The 15,844-nt window shown below is 43.5% G+C and overlaps 1 protein-coding gene across 1 annotated transcript in view; it reads right to left on the bottom strand.

The window, feature by feature from the left end:
• Positions 1 to 612: 612 nt before the first annotated feature.
• ubash3ba (ubiquitin associated and SH3 domain containing Ba) overlaps positions 613 to 15,844 on the bottom strand; it is a 55,074-nt gene continuing 39,842 nt past the window's right edge. Inside the window, exons 3-14 of the mRNA XM_041894521.2 lie at positions 10,092 to 10,145; positions 9,268 to 9,454; positions 8,776 to 8,974; positions 5,885 to 6,054; positions 5,397 to 5,605; positions 5,040 to 5,184; positions 4,655 to 4,775; positions 4,309 to 4,524; positions 4,014 to 4,158; positions 3,185 to 3,291; positions 1,286 to 1,395; positions 613 to 1,044 (exon numbers count right to left, since the gene is read on the bottom strand). Of these exons, the coding sequence (XP_041750455.1) occupies positions 907 to 1,044; positions 1,286 to 1,395; positions 3,185 to 3,291; positions 4,014 to 4,158; positions 4,309 to 4,524; positions 4,655 to 4,775; positions 5,040 to 5,184; positions 5,397 to 5,605; positions 5,885 to 6,054; positions 8,776 to 8,974; positions 9,268 to 9,454; positions 10,092 to 10,145 (1,801 nt within the window). The 3' untranslated portion in view covers positions 613 to 906. The remainder of the gene's footprint in view (positions 1,045 to 1,285; positions 1,396 to 3,184; positions 3,292 to 4,013; positions 4,159 to 4,308; positions 4,525 to 4,654; positions 4,776 to 5,039; positions 5,185 to 5,396; positions 5,606 to 5,884; positions 6,055 to 8,775; positions 8,975 to 9,267; positions 9,455 to 10,091; positions 10,146 to 15,844) is intronic.

The raw sequence follows: 15,844 nt of genomic DNA, 5'->3' as shown, positions 1-15,844 counted from the left end.
GCTCTGAAATATGACACGTTTTCATGAACCGCTCTCCCCATTCAGTGAGGCATAGGGAAGGGAGGGGAAAGGGCAACTTGCAGAGATTTTGCTGCCCTGTTCCTGTCATTTGTGCTCTGGCCAATACACACACAATGCTGCAATATACACTGATTGTACAAAATCTTAGGAACACCTGCTCTTTCCATGACAGACTGACCAGGTGAATCCAGGTGAAAGCTATGATCCCTTATTGATGACACCTGTTAAATCCATTTCATTCAGTGTAGATGAAGGGGAGGACACAGGTTTAAGAAGGATTTTTAAGCCTTGAGATATGGATTGTGTATGTGTGCCATTCAGAAGGTGAATGGGCAAGACAAAATAGTGCCTTTGAACGGGGTATGGTAGCAGGTGCCAGGCACACCAGTTTGAGTGTGTAAAGAACTGCAACGCTGCTGGGTTTTTCACGCTCAACAGTTTCCCGTGTGTATCAACAATTGGTCCACCAGCCAAAGGACATCCATCCAACTTGACACAACTGTGGGAAGCATTGGAGTCAACATGGGCCAGCATCCCTGTGGAACGCTTTCGACATCTTGTAGAGTCCATGCCCCGACGAAATGAGGCTGTTCTGAGGGCAAAAGGGGGTTCAACTCAATATTAGGAAGGTGTTCCTAATGTTTTGTACACTCAGTGTATATAGACTCATTCAACGAGTGTGTTTACACAGTGTCTGCGATGAAAGCTGGGCCTTTTTGGTCTGGTTTTGATAGCGGTGTGTGTGTGTGTGTGTGTGTGTGTACGTTTACCGCGCTAGTTAGATAGCAGAGGAAATGTTTGCTTTGCGCTTGCGTTGGCTGCATCCGTCTTAGCTCAGCAGTGTCTCTCTGGGCTGCTGGGATGATGGGGCGGGGAAGGACTTCCTCAGTCCTGCTGTAGCGTATCCCTCCAATTGAAGCTGTGATTGGGCCCGTGGGTTAATGGAAGGATGGGTGGGTCCACCAGCTGCCACACCCCTGTCTCCCCCATCTCCTCAGCCGCACAGAAACCTAGGTAAGGAATCTATACAAGGAGACAAGGAGAGATGGATGTCTATTGAGGGACAAACTGGTGTCATTAGAGAAGTGTGTGGGGGGGAGAGAGAGACAGAGAGAGAAAGGAGGCAGAGAGAAAGGGATAAGGAGGGAGAAAACGAGAGATACTTTAGAAGGGAGAGAGAGAAAGAAAGCGAGATGGAAAGCAAGACAGAGAAAGAGATAGCAGATCAAGAGCGAGAGAGACGTGCTGAAGGAAGCATGCTGACCTTCCTGACCACTTGTACAAAGTCCTTGGCGTTCTGTGGGCTGAGTCCCTGCATCTGGCGAGTACATGCCTCCAGGGAGGAAGCATGGGCCACGATCAGCACAGTGTTTCCTGTGTGAGACCAGAGAGAGACCACAGAGGTTACATACGTTTCCATTTTTAGTCATTTAGCAGACGCTCTTATCCAGAGCGACTTACAAGAGCAATTAGGGTTAAGTGCCTTGCTCAAGGGCACATCAACAGGTTTTTCACCTAGTAGGCTCGGGGATTCGAACCTTTCAGTTACTGGTCCAACGCTCTTAACCGCTAGGCTACCTACCACACATAACATGACTTACTGTACAGTACATATGGGCTTATACCCGCAAACTCACAAATATCATCACTTACAGTACATGGACCAGTGGAGGCTTCTCAGAGGAGGAAGGGAAGGACCATCAGTGAATTTGAGAAATAGATAAAACTATACTAAATATATTCATGTCACCAAGTACCTGATTAAAACAAACTGTTTTGCAATGAAGGTCTACAGTAGTCTCAACAGCATCCTCTAGGGTAGTACCACAGTGTAGCCGGACGACAGCTATTTTCCATCCTACTCTGGCTACATTGACTTCAATACAAAACCTAGTAGGCTCATGCTCCTCAACTCCTTCCATAGACCTACATGGTAATTATGACAACTTTCGGAGCACATCCTCCAACAAATCAAAGCTTTTGCAGTATGAACTGACATGTTGTCCATCCAATCAAAGAATCAGAGAATTAACCTAGTACTACGCATGTGTGATTTAGAAGCTTGGTGAGTGGTGACATTGTTGGATAGATTGAGATTGGCATAGTGAATAGTGATAGCTAGTTAAGCATTTTTTGGATATTATTCAATTCAAATTAGTTTCTTCAAACTACAGGAGACGAAGGAGGTAGATTATATATTGTATTCTTGGTTTTATAACTTTATTTTTGTGTTGTGTTAGTGCCATTTATTAAAAATGTTCCTGCTACTTCTTTGATGGCGAGATGAATTCAGAATGATTTGATAGCTTCCATCGCATCATCTATTAAAAGTGAGACTAAAAGAAAGGTTGACGCAGCGCATTTTGTCACATGGCAAATGGATGAAACCACAGACATCAGTTGTCGCTCGCAGGTCCCCTCCTGTTCCCTGATTAAGAGAGGATGACCACTCCTCTACCAGTGTAAACTCTCTCCTGATATGAACTGAAGCCATGTCTCTTGTGCCCTCTCATCCACTGGTGCATTGAATGTTTCCTCTCCAAGCACTGTGATTAAGCCTGTCAATTTTCTCTCATTACTGTATGTAGTCAATCACATTCAAACACAATCACATTATTACACATCAATCTGATTTGGATCCTTGCTTGGATTAACTAATTCTTAGCTCTTTTGTCCTGCACTGAAGCCTTTGAACACCTCAACTCATACCCACATTCAATCACTGCTGTGATCCCTTCCCAACACTAAGTAGCCCTCATTCCCATTCCCCAAAATATTTTTTTATAAAATGTCTTTATTAAATGTTTTAGGTTAAAATCATTTGCCTTTGGCGATTTTTGAAACACACCGTCGTCTCCGTGCCTATACCGTGGTTCTCCTATCCTCCTCAATTTTTCAAGTTACCAGCCTCCACTGATATGGACCTGCACACGCTAACTCACAGAGTTTAGGAGCCAATCAGCACTTTCGAGGGGATCATCCTGAGCAATTAGTTGCACAGATTCACTAATCTTGACCACATAATGAGTAGTTGTAGATCAGATGATTTGTAGATCAGGGATTCTGCACAGAGCCTTGCTCAGGCCCATCCTCTGGAACACTCTGAATATGTAGCATAGTGTTACTTCACAGAGACTGTCTGGTCTGCTTTGGTCCATCTTACCCAGGTTTTTGCACTCTGTCAGAATCTCCTTGGTGACCTGGAAGCTCCGGCTGATGTAGGTGTCATAGGACTCTGACACGCCAAGCTTGCTGATGGGAATATGAGGTCTGGAGGAGAAGGAGAGAAGAATCACACTGAGCCATGTCCTCTGTAGATCAGTTGGTAGAGCATGACGCTTGCAACGCCAGGATAGTGGGTTCAATTCCCGGGACCACCATACGTAAAATGTATGCATGCATGACTGTAAGTCGCTTTGGATAAAAGCGTCTGCTAAATGAAATATTCAGAAAATCCTTATAGTGGCACTTTTTAACATTTTTATTGCTGACCTGAAACAAACTATACTGGCTCAGACAGGCTATTTCCTTTTTACAATGTATTTTCACCTCAACAGCGATGTTTCAGTGACTTTGGTGGATAAGGAACCAGCCTTGGCTCGGCTCGGCTCAGTAGTGTGAAAGGGGTAGAAGTGTATCTTTCACCTCCAGCCTAGGACTGTATGTGTGTGTGTGTAAGTTGGTGGTATTGATATTTGGCAGTCTTGGCTACGTACATAGGCTTATGGTACGTGGCCTTCAGATTGCAGGCCTGCGTAAGAGTAAAGCAAAAAAAATGGCAAGGAACTGCTCTGTTTCAGCCGTTATGGGGAGCCTAGCTGTGTGGAGGAGAAGGCACTTTTTGTTTCCTTAAGTGTCCTTGCATCAACAACCTTTGAAATGTTTGAATCCTTTATGATGTCATGTTATTTGTGGGTTCAAATAAAGTATTTAAAGTGTGGGTGTGTGTGTGTAGGTTGTGAGGTACTGTATTCAGACTAGATGTACTGCACCTGTAGGTTGTGTCCACACTCAGGCTAGCAGCGGCCATGTCAGTGGGAGGGATCCAGGCAGGGAGAGCGGTGCCAGACACCCACTTGGTCCACTCAAACAGACCAGGCTCTATACGGATCTTAGTCTTCCCCTCCTGCTGTAGACCTGAGGAATATAATATAATATAATACAGTAGAATGGAATAGAATAAAATAGAATGGAATACAATAGAATATAATAAATTGGAATAGAATAGTTTATTGTACTCCGAGCTGATGATTGTGGTTGATGGTGATGATATTGTTCAGGCCATACCTCTGAGGATGTTGTGGGCAGTCTGGACACAGCGCAGCGAGGGAGAACAGTACACAAAGTCTATCACCGTGTGGCTCTCCAACAGGGCTTCGCCCACAAGGCGGGCTTGAGTGGAGCCGAACACTGTGATTGGACAGTCTTTGTCGTAGTCCCGGAAGCCTCCACCTCTCGTTGGCAAACTAGACGGCATGTTGAGGTTGGAGCGAACATATCGGCCTAGAGAGTTATGAACGCAAAAGAGGAGGCAGACTGATTATCATAATACAGTATGTACATTAGTACTACAGTAAAGCATTTCTACTATCCAATACATTACATTTCCCCCTATATCCTCTCCTCTACTGACCTTTAGCATCGAAGCACTGAGTGATCCAGTGTTTCCCAAACACCACATCCATCCTCTCACCATGGCGACACACAAACAGACTCCTCTTGGGAAGACACGACTGAGTGGTGGGCCTCAGCATCTGGAGAACACAGTTTCATTACACAGCTAAGACACCATTCATACACCATTGATACACTATTAATACCCATTATAAAGTACTATTATAACAATTATTCAATCATGTCTGTACATAAACATTTGAATTCTTATTCAGAGTAGAATAAGCAAGGTTGTACAGCCTTTAGTAACCTCAAAAATGCATTCTGAAAATGTTTTTAAAAAACAACTATATTGCAAAAATGTGTTCAATTTTGTGACAAATCATTCAGTGTTACACGACTACCTGGACAGGTGGACACAGGACAGTGAGGCTGGATGGATCTCCCGGGTCATCAAGAAAACGTCTGTCGAGCTGTCCATCAAATAACAGGCCGCCCACTGCACCCCCAGCGTTGGACGGGGAGGCGGGGTTGCTGAAAGAGTGAGATCTGGGGAACAGACATACAGATTCAGGAGATAAACTTGAATGAACCTAAAACATATCAAAAGTAACAACGCTGTGTTAAATCACTACGTTTGGGAGTAGCAAAACAGTGAGCAGAAAGGGGATAACTCTACTGCATTACAAACTCACTTCTATTACAGAATCACATCCATAGCAAATCTCTACCCATTGAGTATGAAGCCTTCCTCTACTTACCCATGGAAGACCCAGGTGTCACACTCATCTGCCCGGCTGACATAGTTCTCAGGCAGCAGTCCAGGTAGCCCCGTGCCCAGAGACGTGCCATAGACCCAGCCTTCGCTGGCACTACCCTGCTCCACGGGGGTCATGAAGATAAAGTCCCCAGGCGCCAGCTCCAGCTCGTCCTCGTTCTGAGGCGCGTATGGGTACATCACACGCAGCGTCTGGAGGGGGGGTTGGGGTTGGGGTTAGAGGTCAGGGATCAAACTGGTCACCAATCAGAGAGCAGGGTTCAATTCTGAATGTATTTAAATTGTATTAAAAATTGCAACACAATTTACAGTAAAACAATAGAACTAAAACAGACGAAAATGAAAGAGATATAAAAAGGTAAACAAGATATCAGTAATAAAGACAAAAAAAAGAGATGAATAACACATAGGCCATAACCAGGTCAGAGTCAGGCAGACGAGACCTTGTTGTGTGATGGGGGGCTGGCGTACCTCGTGGTTGGCAAATCGGATGTCCCGGGAGAAGAGCACGGCCAGCCAATCGCAGCCCAATGATATGTCCACTCCCTTGGCCAGCTTCTCCAAGGCAGCCAGGTGATTGGTCTGGAAGTGGTAGGCCAGGGTCACATGGAGCTGCTTCTTATGGGGCTCCACGTGCACATCTGAGTTACGGAGGGAGAGAGACAGGAGCATTATAGATACCGTTTACATATTTACAGCTATATCGATAAATGGAGAGAGACAGAAACATTACAGAGACATCTGAGCACAGAGGAAGAGACATGAAGGAGCATTAAATACACTGTGTTGCTGAAATGCTCTCATTTTATAAATTATAAACTTGATATCCACTATAAAAAGCATCTAGACATCTCCCATTTCTTTTAGAGTAACATTTTCGTTTTCAACAACGGAGATTTGTATAAACCTTGCTGTCTGTCTCTGACATTTGCAACATTGTTTCAATATTCAAATTTGATCTCCAGCTGTCCCATAGTAATGAACGTGTCGGGGTCGGGAGTCGGGACGAGACAGACGCAGGCAGCTTTTATCAGCCAGTCAAAAACATGAATCAGAATAGTTTTTATGGATATATACAAAGAACTATCAATAGAAAACAGGTAAAACGAAATGCAGCTAGTTCGCCGTCTTTCCAGCTTCAGTTTGAAGTGATTGTGTTAGCTGGGTTGTTGGCTAGCTCCTGATGAGAGAGCACATTGTCTATGGTAGGTGAAATCGCGCATCATTAGCTCATTGTTATGGATGTATCCAAATAATTATCACTAGAAAACAGCTTAAACAAATGCAAAATGCAGCTACTTGCTGCACTGTTTGATGTGACTGTAACGTAGCAGTAGTTGGCTAGCTACCAAGCAAGGGATAAGAACGTTGCCAGCCAGAATGGCAATGGAACATTTAGAAAGAACGACTGGGTCGCGTCTCTGGCAACCGAACCAATAGAACTAACGACCAGCCGGCTTGGGAAGCAACCCTAGATTTATGTCAGGACTATATCTTGTGGAAGGGTGAAACAATATGAATAAATTAATCAAAATACCGTTTTCATTATTTGAATATGTTGGTAACCCGTTGTATAAAGGTGATAATGCCCTCGAAGACGGTGTTTGGAGGATACAGTTGAAGTCGGAAGTTTACATACACTTAGGTTGGAGTCAGTAAAACTTGTTTTTCAACCACTCCACAAAATGTCTTTTTAACAAACTATAGTTTTGGCAAGTCGGTTAGGATATCTACTTTGTACATGACACAAGTAATTTTCCCAACAATTGTTTACAGGCAGATTATTTCACTTATAATTCACTGTATCACAATTCCAGTGGGTCAGAAGTTTACATACACTAAGTTGACTGTGCCTTTAAAGAGCTTGGAAAATTCCAGAAAATGATGTCATGGCTTTAGAAGCTTCTGACATCATTTGAGTCAATTGGAGGTGTACCTGTGGATGTATTTCAAGGCCTACCTTCAAACTCAATGCCTATGTGCTTGACATCATGGGAAAATCAAAAGAAATCAGCCAAGACCTCATAAAAATAATTGTAGACCTCCACAGGTCTGGTTCATCCTTGGGAGCAATTTCCAAACGCCTGAAGGTACCACGTTCATCTGTACAAACAATAGTACGCAAGTATAAACACCATGGGACCACGCAGCCGTCATACGCTCAGGAAGGAGAAGCGTTCTGTCTCCTAAAGATTAATGTACTTTGGTGCGAAAAGTGCAAATCAATCCCAGAACAACAGCAAAGGGCCTTGTGAAGATGCTGGAGGAAACAAGTACAAAAGTATCTATATCCACAGTAAAACGAGTCCTATATCGACATAACCTGAAAGGCCGCTCAGCAAGGAAGAAGCCACTGTTCCAAAACCGCCATAAAAAAGCTAGACTACGGTTTGCAACTGCACATGGGGACAAAGATCGTACTTTTTGGAGAAATGTCCTCTGGTCTGATGAAACAAAAATATAACTGTTTGTTTGGTGGAAAAAGGGTAAGGCTTGCAAGCCGAAGAACACCATCCCAACCGTGAAGCACGGGGGTGGCAGCATCATGCTGTGGGGGTGCTTTGCTGCCACCCCCGTGCTTCACGGTTGGGATGGTGTTGTTCGGCTTGCAAGCCTTCCCCGTTTGGGTGCACTTCACAAAATAATGTGGATATATTGAAACAACATCTCAAGACATCAGTCAGGAAGTTAAAGCTTGGTCACAAATGGGTCTTCCGAATGGACAATAGCCCCAAGCATACTTCCAAAGTTGTGGAAAAATGGCTTAAGGACAACAAAGTCAAGGTATTGGAGTGGCCATCACAAAGCCCTGACCTCAATCCTATAGAAAATGTGTGGGCTGAGCTGAAAAAGCGTGTGCGAGCAAGGAGGCCTACAAACCTGACTCAGTTACACCAGCTCTGTCAGGAGGAATGGGCCAAAATTCACACAACTTATTGTGGGAAGCTTGTGGAAGGCTACCCAAAATGTTTGACCCAAGTTAAACAATTTAAAGGCGATGCTGCCAAATACTAATTGAGTGTATGTAAACTTCTGACCCACTGGGAATGTGATGAAATAAATAAAAGCTGAAATAAATCACTCTACTATTATTCTGACATTTCACATTCTTAAAATAAAGTGGTGATGCTAACTGACCTAAGACAGGGAATTTTTACTAGGAATAAATGTCAGGAATTGTGAAAAATGTATTTAAATGTATTTGGCTAAGGTGTATGTAAACTTCCGACTTCAACTGTATATTGGCACGGTTTGCCAGCCCTCGACGAACAGCACCCGTGCCAATATATCTTCCAAACACCGGCTTCTCTGACATTATCACTTATGCATTATGTATTGTCCAATATATAAGTCCAATATACCTGCTTTCGTAGCCGCCTCCGTAGCGAAGTCAGCGGCAAAGTCCTTCAGTACTTCTGCCACCTGCTCCTCCACAAAGAGGCCTATGAAGTTGGAGGAGGTGTAGAGCTCCAGGGGGAGAGGGTTAGGGAAACGACCCCTCCATGACCCCACAGTAGCCTGTAGGGCCTCACTCAGGGCCTCCACCTTACCGTCCGCACACTGGAGAGAGAGGGTGACTGAGTGAGTTACATGTACAGTATAGTACAGACACAGAGACACAACTCTGCACACAGTGATGCATAACACAGAGATTGCACAGATACACAGAGCGACGACAGCCGAGTCAAACCCAGAGAGCAGCATATACATGCACCATGGCACATTACACAGTGAAACAATGCCAAGAATCAAGCTCAAAGAAACCCAGTAAAGACGTGCAGTCACAGCCTGTACTGACGACAAACAGTCTCACGGTTTGTCCTGAAACACAGACAAACAAGGGCAGTACTCACCATGAAGAACTGGCAGAGGGTGATGTGAGGGAAGATGTTGTGGGCCTTGTTCTTGCCGCAGGTGACCCGTGACTGCTGCCAGAAGGTGCTGAGCTGGTGGAGCAGGGGGCCGCTGGGGCGCAGGTACAATACGTACTCCCTGGGGAGAGGGTCGTCCAGAAATGGGTCGTCCACATGAGAGAACAACCTGGGGCGAGGAGAAGAAGAGGAGGGAGGGGGGATGGAGGGAGGGTCAGTACACAGGGCCCGTTTTCAAAGAGTCTCAGAGTAGGAGTACTGATTTGAGATCAGTCTTGCCTTTCAGATCATAACGAATATGACTATATGGACGAGCGTGGGGGACCCAATCCTAGATCAGCCTTCCTACACAAAGACGCTTTTTGAATATGAGCCTAGGGAACTGGATGTGGGCTACACTCTCAACCAACATGAGTCATGTCTTAATAATAAAGTGTCTCTGTCAAAATAGTATGACTTGACCCTACAGTATTTTCCATTACACTACAGTATATTCATTCATATAAAAAAAAAAAAGATGTCTTATTTTTCCATTTTATAAAGCGGTAATGTGCAATAAAAAGGGTGTGGGGTGAGTGAGTGGTGCATGTTTGTTCCACCACCAGCAGATGGCAGCAGTGATGCAGTAACAGAGATGTTCTCATACAGTCTATGGACGGATGTCCTTAATGTGATCCACAGTCAGCCACTCAGTTACATGTAAACCTGTTAGGCCGTAATGATTACCACCACATCTAACCAGGATTTCGCTATTAAGTCAGGAAGGAGTAAGTAAGGGTGTGTGTGTGTGTGTTTTCAATACCCACCAATCACAAGCTGCCTGCACATTTCTGCCTCCTGTAGACACCAGAGCTTTTAGCCTGCAGAGAGAGAGGAAGACAGCGAGACAGAGACAGACAGAGAGAGAGGGAGAGAGAGATCAGCAGTCTCAAAATCAATAGTGTATTTTCCGGAGGATGTTTTATTGGAACTTAGTTTATTGGAACTTGTTCAAGAGTTTGTAGTATTTCCATGTATCCCTGTACCACAGTGAAAAAAAGTGTGCAGGCCTTGCAGTAGGTACAGCTGTAGTTTGCATTTCACATGGCTCTGAATGTCATGATACAGTACAACCATTTCTGTTTATCTGCTTTGGAGAGATATTCAAGTAAGATGGTGTGAAAATAGGGCTTATTAAGGGTTAAATATTAACCAATCAAATGCCAGATGCAAATTAAATGACTAAACACACGCTACAGTGTTCATTCTTATCACACGGTCCGGAGGGAGGAGATATCACACGCTAGTTCCTCTTACACTTTAGTAGTCATTAAGAAGACATTATGGCCACTGACCATCTTTAGATCAGCAGAGCATAGCCACAGTCATCATGTCACACAGTTGGAGTGGATGATATTCGGTCAACTGTAATCAATAGCTCCTTGCACAACTCTTAACAAACAGGCTTCAATAACACACTTAGGTTTCCATGCAAGATTGAGCGGGTAAGATAGCTATTGCATTTGACAACATGTTTATTTGTGTCTTTATGGACAATGTGTATCCATGTGTGAGAGAGAGAAGAGTTGTGCGCAGTGAGAGTGTTGGCAGCAGCTGCAGATATATTTTTCCATATTCATTAATTAATTTCAACATGTGAAGAAAATGCAAATGAGTCACTGCTGGGAAATTAAAAAATCATATGCTAAAACTAAAGTGGGGGGAAAGTCACTGAGGTCAAACACACGCAGTATGTTTACCACATGATCGATTAAAGGGGAATAGAAACATTACCTACATTTGATGCCATCTAATCTCTGAAGCTACGATATATAGAGCTAGCTAACTGTGCCATTTTCCCAGAGCCAGTCAGCTAACATCTATGGGCTTTTTTAATCTGAGTGAGAAAGAGCTGATGACATTACCGTTAATGAGAGCTTCTCTGATTATAATTAGTGTCTTTTTATAAAACATCACATGTTCACATTCACAGTAACTCTGTAGGGACTAGAATACCAGCTATGATGATCAGAGAGGCTGTGCCAGGCAGGGCCAGCAGCCACATAACAACTCAGAGGTCTATATATTAACCCATTATACAAACTGACAACTGGACTACAACTCAGAGAGGAGGACTTCATAACCCAGAATCCCCACTGACTACGGCACTGGGGGATGGTAATTATACGTGAACTGTACCAGTGGATTGATCCACACATCAGCCACATGGATAGAGTTAAGAGGATGGACTCTTATTGACTCCCTCTCTCAGTGTGACAGTGTTCTATGTCACAGCATTTCACACCCACCTCAGTCAGCATGTCCTCAATGTGTTGTTTGTACCTGTGAATGCTCAATATTCACACACACGGACACCTGCACGCACGAATAAACACTGCAAGTGAATAACTTTTACACACCGTCACACACGTACACAACACCACACTGTCTCTCTGACTCGTGCTGAGAATAGCAAAAGCCCTAGTTTACTTCAGGTGACATTACAACACCATTTGTTTGAGAGGGCAATTGACTGATTCCTTTTCCTGGTTCTTCTCAAGGTTACTTCATTTCCTGCATCTCATTCACTGGTACAACAGGCTACTTACTCAAGTTGTATTTGTCGCATGCACAATAACAGTGAAATGTTTAACTTGCAAGCCCTTCCAACAGTGCAGTATTCAATATCAAAATAGTATTAAAAAAGAACAAAAAGAACAGGATGATGTAAGCTATATACAGGGTCAGTGCCAGTACCACATTTACAATGTGCATACTGGAGTAGTTGAGGTAGATACAATACCTTCATAAAGTATTCATACCCCTTGACTTATTCCACATTTAGTTGTGTTACAGTCTGAATTCAAAATGGATTAAATAGATTTGTTTCCACTAACCCATCTACCCACAATAACCCATAATGACAAACATTATGGGTTATTGTCCTACACTGGAGTTGCTTACCAACACTGTCTTCTTGGTAAGCAACTCCAGTGTAGATTTGCCCTTGTGTTTTAGGTTATTGTCCTGCTGAAAGGTGAATTAATCTCCCAGTGTCTGGTGGAAAGCACACTGAACCAGGTTTTCCTCTAGGATTTTGCCTGTGCTTAGCGCCATTCCATTCATTTTTTTATCCTGAAAAACTCCTTTGTCCATAACGATTACAAGCATACCCATGACATGATGCAGCCACCACTATGCTTGAACATATGGAGAGTGGTACTAAGCAATGTGTTGTATTGGATTTGCTTTTTTGCGAGGCATTTGGAAAACCTCCCTGGTCTTTGTGGTTGAATCTGTGTTTGAAATGCACTGCTCGACTGAGGGATAATTGTATGTGTGGGGTACAAAGATGATGTAGTCATACAAAAATCACATTAAGCACTATTATTGCATACAGAGCGAGTCCATGCAACTTATGTGACTTGTTAAGCACATTTTACTCCTGAACTTATTTAGGCTTGCCGTAACAAGGGGTTGAATACTTATTGACTCAAGACATTTCAGCATCTAATTTTTTATAAATGTGTAAACATTTCGGAAAACATAATTCCCCTTTGACATTAGGGTGTATTGTGTGTAGGCCAGTGACAAAATCTCAATTTAATCCATTTTAAAATCAGGCTATAACACAACAAAATGTGGAAAAAAGGGTGTGAATACTTTCTGAAGGCAATGTATGTACATGTAGGCAGGGATTAGGAGAAAGTGACTAGTAGCAGGATAAATAATAATAATCAATATAGCAGCAACATAAGTGGTGGGTGGGTGTGTGCATGGTGGTGAGTGTTTGTGTGTGGGTATGGGACTTTGTGTGTGGGTATGGGACTTTGTGTGTGGGTGTAGTGTGTGTGCAAGAGTGTCAGTGTAGGCGTGTGCGAGTGTGTGGGTAGAGACTGAGTGTGCATATAGTCAGTCATTGCATATGGTCCTTGGTGGGGGTGGGAGGCTATTGTCTATCTGTTTAAAGTCTCATTGCTTATGGGTAGAAGCTGTTTTGGAGCATGTTGTTCCGAGACCTGATACTCCGCTACCGCCTTCCGGACGGAAACAGAGAGAAGTCTATGGCAGGGGTGGCTGGAGTGTTTGGCAATTTTTCAGCCCTTCCACAGACACCGCTTGGTGTATACAGTATGTTCTGAGGATGATTCAGTGTGTAGACTAGACACTTCATAAAGAGGTGGAAGCAGATAAGTGTAAAAGACAAAATGTATTATTTCATTTTCGTTAGCAGTATAGAAACTATCCAAGAGACTAGCAACCAACCAACCACCGTGCTTATGACTATACTCACTGTGTGTATGTCTTGGCTCACCACCATCTGTGTGTGAATGATTCATAATGGAAACAGAGAGTCTGCATCCCAAATGGACCCCTTTTCCATTTATAGTGCACTAGTGTTGACCAGGGTCAAAAGCAATGCACTATACAGGGAATCAGGTGCCATTTGGGATACATCCAAAGACTCCACCACCACCACTATGTGACCAGACCTCTCGGAGTGAGACGCTAACAGTGAATGTAGTGCCACTCTGGTGTTCACACTCGGTGAGCTATTTTTACACTAGCTAGCTATCCCCACAGAGAGAGAGCCAGGCAGGCAGGGCCCTAGACACAGCAAAGCAAAGCCTAGCCCACAGGGCAGTGTGCCTGCCTGCCCTGGCTGCTGCTGCCGCAGTGCATGCTGGGAGGAGAAAGCCCTGGTTACCACACCAGATGGCTCATACAGTCATGTAGAGAAAACACAAAAGGTAATTTCCATGTAAAATGACCCATGAGCACAAACATATGAAGGTCATAGGAGCATGTAAAACCGGGTGTGAAATTAAAGCTAAGAGTCTATATTTTTGAGAAAATAAGGCATATATACATTTTTAAAACATTTTTTCTTTGGAATTTATTTTTGGATTTTGGATTTCTTGTCAAACAGATGGAAAAGGGGTCTTAGAAACATCTACCAGAAAAAGTCTTAAAAAGGTATTACAAATACATCAAAACACAAGAATGTTGAAGATCCAAAAAATATTAAGGGGTTCACAGCGACATGGTCAAATAACTTCAATATAGATTGGTAACTTATTTTCTTGGCGGTGTAGAGAATTGTTAAGCCATTTTCCTGCTATTCTAGAAATTTCTCCACAGAGCTGAGAGAAAATGTTAATTTTAAAACAAATTACAGTGGCTTGCGAAAGTATTCACCCCCCTTGGCATTTTTCCTATTTTGTTGCCTTAAAACCTGGAATTAAAATAGATTTTTGGGGGGGTTGTATCATTTGATGTTGCCCCACCACTTTGAAGACGCAAAATATTTTTGGGTGAAACAAACAAGAAATAAGACAAAACTTGAGCGTCCATAACTATTATGGTGGTCATGGGGCAATGAAATTTGGTATGTAAACCTTATGTACAGTCGTGGTCAAAAGTTTTGAGAATGACACAAATATTAATTTTCACAAAGTCTGCTGCCTCAGTTATGATGGCAATTTGCATATACTCCAGAAAGTTATGAAGAGTGATCAGATGAATTGCAATTAATTGCAAAGTCCCTCTTTGCCATGAAAATGAACTGAATCCCAAAAAAACCTTTCCACTGCATTTCAGCCCTGCTACAAAAGGACCAGCTGACATCATGTAAGTGATTCTCTCGTTTACACAGGTGAGAGTGTTGACGAGGACAAGGCTGGAGATCACTCTGTCATGCTGATTGAGTTAGAATAACAGACTGGAAGCTTTAACAGGAGGGTGGTGCTTGAAATCATTGTTCTTCCTCTGTTAACCATGGTTACCTGCAAGGAAACACGTGCCGTTATCATTGCTTTGCACGAAAAAGGGCTTCACAGGCAAGGATATTGCTGCTAGTAAGATTGAACCTAAATCAACCATTTATCGGATCATCAAGAACTTTAAGGAGAGAGGTTCAATTGTTGTGAAGAAGGCTTCAGGGCGCCCAAGAAAGTCCAGCAAGCGCCAGGACCGTCTCCTAAAGTTGATTCAGCTGCGGGATCGGGACACCACCAGTGCAGAGCTTGCTCAGGAATGGCAGCAGGCAGGTGTGAATGCATCTGCACGCACAGTGAGGCAAAGACTTTTGGAGGATGGCCTGGTGTCAAGAAGGACAGCGAGGAAGCCACTTCTCTCCAGGAAAAACATCAGGGACAGACTGCTATTCTGCAAAAGGTACAGGGATTGGACTGCTGAGGACTGGGGTAAAGTCATTTTCTCTGATGAACCCCCTTTCCGATTGTTTGGGGCATCCGGAAAAAAGCTTGTCCGGAGAAGACAAGGTGAGCGCTACCATCAGTCCTGTGTCATGCCAACAGTAAAGCATCCTGAGACCATTCATGTGTGGGGTTGCTTCTCACCCAAGGGAGTGGGCTCACTCACAATTTTGCCTAAGAACACAGCCATGAATAAAGAATGGTACCAACACATCCTCCAAGAGCAACTTCTCCCAACCATCCAAGAACAGTTTGGTGACAAACAATGCCTTTTCTAGCATGATGGAGCACCTTGCCATAAGGCAAAAGTGATAACTAAGTGGCTCGGGGAACAAAACATCAACATTTTGGGTCCATGGCCA

The sequence above is a fragment of the Coregonus clupeaformis genome, chromosome 13, assembly GCF_020615455.1.
Source record: "Coregonus clupeaformis isolate EN_2021a chromosome 13, ASM2061545v1, whole genome shotgun sequence".
Taxonomy (NCBI): domain Eukaryota; kingdom Metazoa; phylum Chordata; class Actinopteri; order Salmoniformes; family Salmonidae; genus Coregonus; species Coregonus clupeaformis.
The sequence above is the reverse complement of the archived record's forward strand: the minus strand, read 5'-3'. Positions and strand labels throughout refer to the sequence as shown.